Source organism: Belonocnema kinseyi, chromosome 9 (assembly GCF_010883055.1).
Source record: "Belonocnema kinseyi isolate 2016_QV_RU_SX_M_011 chromosome 9, B_treatae_v1, whole genome shotgun sequence".
Taxonomy (NCBI): Eukaryota; Metazoa; Arthropoda; class Insecta; order Hymenoptera; family Cynipidae; genus Belonocnema; species Belonocnema kinseyi.
Genome location: NC_046665.1, coordinates 49,425,920 through 49,430,593, shown reverse-complemented (window position 1 = coordinate 49,430,593; position 4,674 = coordinate 49,425,920). Strand labels below are relative to the sequence as shown.

The following is a 4,674-nucleotide window of genomic DNA, read 5'->3' as shown; positions in this document are numbered from 1 at the left end:
GCTAAAGATGGTATGGAATATTTAGCTTCCATTTTCAAGAAAAAAAATTTGTTTGCTGAAAAAATAAAAATAAGTTCTTGTAGGAATAGAGAAAAAGGTTTTTGGCAATACTTTAAATCTGAAGTTAATGAAAAGGGAAAATTAGTGTACTGTGATAATATTGATGTGTTGATGGAAAAGATGAAACCCGGTATTTATAAACCAGAAGATTGGAGACTATTTATTGACGCTTCCATGGATTCCACGGATTCGAAATCAGCGACCCAAAAGACATATAGATATGGTTGTAAAGTCGACCGGACATGAAAATATTTTGTTTTTATACAAAATATACACGAAAAAACGCTGTTTTCGTCGTTTTTACGTCTCTTTTTGCATTTTTTGGGAAACTATGACCTGATTGGATTATTTGGACCCCGGATTCGAAATCAGCGACCCCAAAAACATATAGATATGGTAGTGTAGTCTACAGGACAGACCACTTTTTTTGTGTGCCTGTGTTATCTTTAAACTTTACATAATCCTTAAAAAGCTTCGAAATTTTATTTTAAAATCTTCAAAAATGTACATTTTGTTTTAAAATTTGTAGGGTTTTTGAATCTTCTAGAAACTTTAAAAAATGTAAATGAAATTATATGTTTTTTAATTGTTTATATGATTAATTTATTCTTTCTTTTGGAATATTTTGAATAATTTAATCAGTATCTGGAATTTTCGAAAAGCCTCTGAAAATTGTTATCAAAACCTTAAAATATTTCATTTTCAAGTTGAATTTTCTACCAAGAAGATCCAATTTCTACTGAAATAGATTAATTTTAAAGTATATTATATATTTTTAGTTGAAAAAAATTTAACAAAATATTTGAATTCTCGACTAAAAAGGATACATTTTCAACCACTAGCTTTGTTGACAAAATATTTTACAAAGTCAGTCAAGAAAGAAAAAATAAGTGCACCCAAATTATTATTGTATGGGATACATGATTTTGAATACAAAAGAAATTGCTAAAAAATATTTTTATGGAAGGCTATTTTATTCGCATAGACAAAAAAAATTTGCTATGCGAATTTTCTTTTGAATTTTTAAAAATTTTTTATAAAGTTAATTTTACAAAATAAGATATCATTAAAAATCTTCCTAGAAATTTTAAAAATAGTTTTTTAATTTATTTCTTTCTTTAATTTTCTTTCCAACTTTTAAAAAAATTTAAAATTTTGTCTAAATCTTCCAAAATTTACATTTTGTTTTAAATTCTTTGTAATATTTTCAAATTTCAAATGATTTGTTTAACCACTTCCAAAACATTAAAAGATTCTGAATATCTTTTAAAATTATTCGAACTTTTTCGAACATTCTCTTAAAATTCCGAAAAATTAAAAGAATTGCCTTCAAATCTTCCAGATTCTGTTTTGATAATTTTGGAAATCTTTTTTAATATTTTAAAGTCTTTGTGAATATTCTCTCAAAATTAATTTTTTCAAATAAAAAATCGGTTTAAATTATCCCCTGAATTCTTACAAAAATTTTATTATCGTGAAACTTTTCGAAATGTTTAAGGAGCTTTCAAACTATTATTCATCAAACAAAACTTCTGGTTAAATCAACCAGAATTCTGGTTAAATATGCCCCTACTATTTTTTCTGGTTAGAGCAACCAGAAGTCTGTTTGAATGAACCAGATTTTCTAGTTAATTTAACCAGAACACTGTTTAATTTAACCAGAATTCTGTTTACTCTAACCAGAAAAAATAGTAAGGGCATATTTAACCAGAATTCTCGTTGATTTAACCAGACATTTTTTTAGTGTTACCAGATATTCAAAAATGTAAATTTTTTAATTTCTAAAGAATCTTTTCAAGTTTTTAATTAATTTTGAATCTTTTTACAACTTTCAAACTTTTTCTTAAACTTACTTGACTATTTTATAAAAATTCGTAATTTTGCTAATTGAAATTTTTTTCTATAAAATCATCCAAATTATTTTTCGAAATTTTAAGAAATAATTTAATATGTTTTAAAATCTTTGTCAATTTTTTTTTAATTGTTTAAAAATTAAAATATCAGTTTAAGTTTTCCCAGGAAGTTCAAGGCATTTTTTAAAAATATTTAAAAGTATTTTAAAACTCTTAAAAAGCTTCTTTTTTTTAAATCTTCTAACATCCACAAATTGGATTTTTTTATCAAATTGCGGTTGAGACCTTTTCTTATTTTTATTATATTGAATATATAAGTTAGATAACCTAAAATTTCTCATAATAAGCAGGGATCAGAAGTGAGCCACTGTGAAGTTAGCTGACGAACAAAGCTCGGCTCTCACATGCGGAGAACCCTTTGTAGACCAGCAGCAAGCGTTCGCGCGTATGTAGGACACACACGCTGCTTCGCCAGCCCCTCTTTTACGGGCCGACGGTTCACCGCATGCGAGAGTTGAGCTGCGCTCGTCAACTAACTTCAGGGTGGCTCCAATCCGCTCCCTGGAATAAGAATACTAAATTCGATCAATTTGCTACTACTACTATCGGCGAGAAAATTCGAGTCCTCTGGCTTTGAAGTTGAAAAAGTACGTGAAGAAAAAATGGTAGGTTAATGAAAGAGGTATCATTTTAAAGGTGCAAATGTTGTACGTTAATGAGCCAAAAAGTAATATTCCAAAAATTATTGTTTCTAGCTTACAGATGTGAAAATCTGATGAAAAGTAAGGAAATTTGACAGCTTTTAAAAACAGTGGACCTTGAAGCATAGTTTTTCATTGAAAAAATAATATGAAAAATCTGAAAAAATCGTGGTGATACTTTCAAAATTTCTGAACAGATTGCCGCCGAAAAATTTGCAAAATATAAATAATTGTTCTTTTTTTGTAAATAAACACGCGACTGAACGATTTCCAGTTCTAATGAAGATAATGAAGTGATTTAAATTGAAGGTAGTTAGTTGAGCTATCTGTAATAATTTACAATTTGAAGGAAGTATGTGCTTCTTGTTGGCTGCGTACAGATTGGGATATTTAAAGTCAGTTTTAAAATGGGAAATCAAGTGCTAGAACAAGTTTGGTGACATTTTTTCAAAGAATCGTCCTCGGTTTTCCTCAGCCCGACCTACCCAACTTGTGCCTTCGAGCCTCACTCTGACCTTTGAACCCTTTCCCTGTATTGAGGAAACCCGAGGCAGATCACTTGAAGAAACGGTACCACCCTGGGCTTACGCTTAGTGGCGTAACTTCCTCACCGCGAAACTCCGCATTGCGCGGGGGGGGGGGGTCCTCCTGTGATGGGGCCCCTCACGGCTAGTGCCAAAATGATATTTTAATTTTAATTTTATACAATTAATTTTGTTTCCTTTTACATTTCTTTTCAATTAAACATGGATTGCTTACGAATAAAAATGATTTAAACATTGACACCACGTTTTTAACCAAATTTACTACCCGAAATCATTCAATATTATGTTTAATTCATAATTTTTAACACAATACTTTTCAATAGATTTCAGTGTAATTGAACGGATTTAAACAATTTCAATTTTAAGAAAATACTTAAAACGATTTTAAAACATCACATAATATTTCCAAAATGACGGGCCCATATCATGTCACATGCGGCAAGTCTCTGCGGAAAGTCCCATCGGCGAAATGTCACATCTGCGGCATGTATCTTCTTCGGCATACCACATCTGAGATGTGTCACATCTGCGGCTTGTCACATCTGCGGAATGTCTCATCTGCGGTATGTCACAACTGCGGCATGTCACATCTGTGGCATGTCACCTCTGTGGCATGTCACATCTGCGGCATGCCTCATCTGCGGCATGTCACAACTGCGGCATCTCTACTCAGCGGCTTTTCTCCCTCGCGGCATTTCTCACTGTGAAATTGACATTTTTCCGGCATCTTTCACCAGTAAATATTCTCCCAGTGGCATCTCTCCCTTCCAAAAAATGTTTAATGTCCAATTAAAAATGGTTAAGCTGCGGCAAGCCTCCCGGGAATAATTGTCACATCCGCGGCATCTCCTACCAGCGAAAAGTCTCCCCAGTGGCATCTCTCATCCGTGGAAAAATGTTCAAGTCCACATCAAAGTGAAAAAGGTGTAGCAAGTCTCTCACGACTGATTGTCACACCTGCGGCATCTCTCGCCCACGGCAAGACTCCTCAGCGGCATCTCCCATTCGGGAAAAATTTGGCAATTCACATCAAACTGGCAAACGTGCGGCAAGTCTCCCAGGATTGATTGTCACATTCGCAGCATCTCTCATCAGCGACAAGTCTCCCCAGCGGCATCTCTCCTTCAACACATTTCCTAAGTAGTTTTAAAGATAGCAAAACTGCGGCAAGTCTCCCCAGCGGCATCTCTCCCCCAAGAAAATGTTGTAAGGACTTCTAAAAATGGAAAAAGTACGCAAGTCTCCCAAGCGACATCTCTCCCCCAAGAAAATGTTGTAAGGACTTCTAAAAATTTGAAAAAGTACAGCAAGTCTCCCAAGCGACATCTCTCCCCCAAGAAAATTTTCTAAGGACTTCTAAAAATATCAAAAGTGCGACAAGTCTCCCTAGTGGCATCGCTCCCCCAAGAAAATTTGGTAAGGACTTCGAAAAATGGCAAAACTGCGGCAAGTCTCCCCAGCGGCATCGCTCCCCCAAGAAAATTTGGTAAGGACTTCGAAAAATGGCAAAACTGC

General features: G+C 33.7%; 1 protein-coding gene across 1 annotated transcript in view; it reads right to left on the bottom strand.

Moving 5' to 3' along the window:
- The window catches only part of LOC117180533, a 23,370-nt gene that overhangs the window by 7,187 nt on the left and 11,509 nt on the right, over window positions 1–4,674 (bottom strand). Inside the window, exon 4 of the mRNA XM_033373030.1 lies at window positions 2,302–2,474. Coding sequence (XP_033228921.1) covers window positions 2,302–2,474 — 173 coding nt within the window. The remainder of the gene's footprint in view (window positions 1–2,301; window positions 2,475–4,674) is intronic.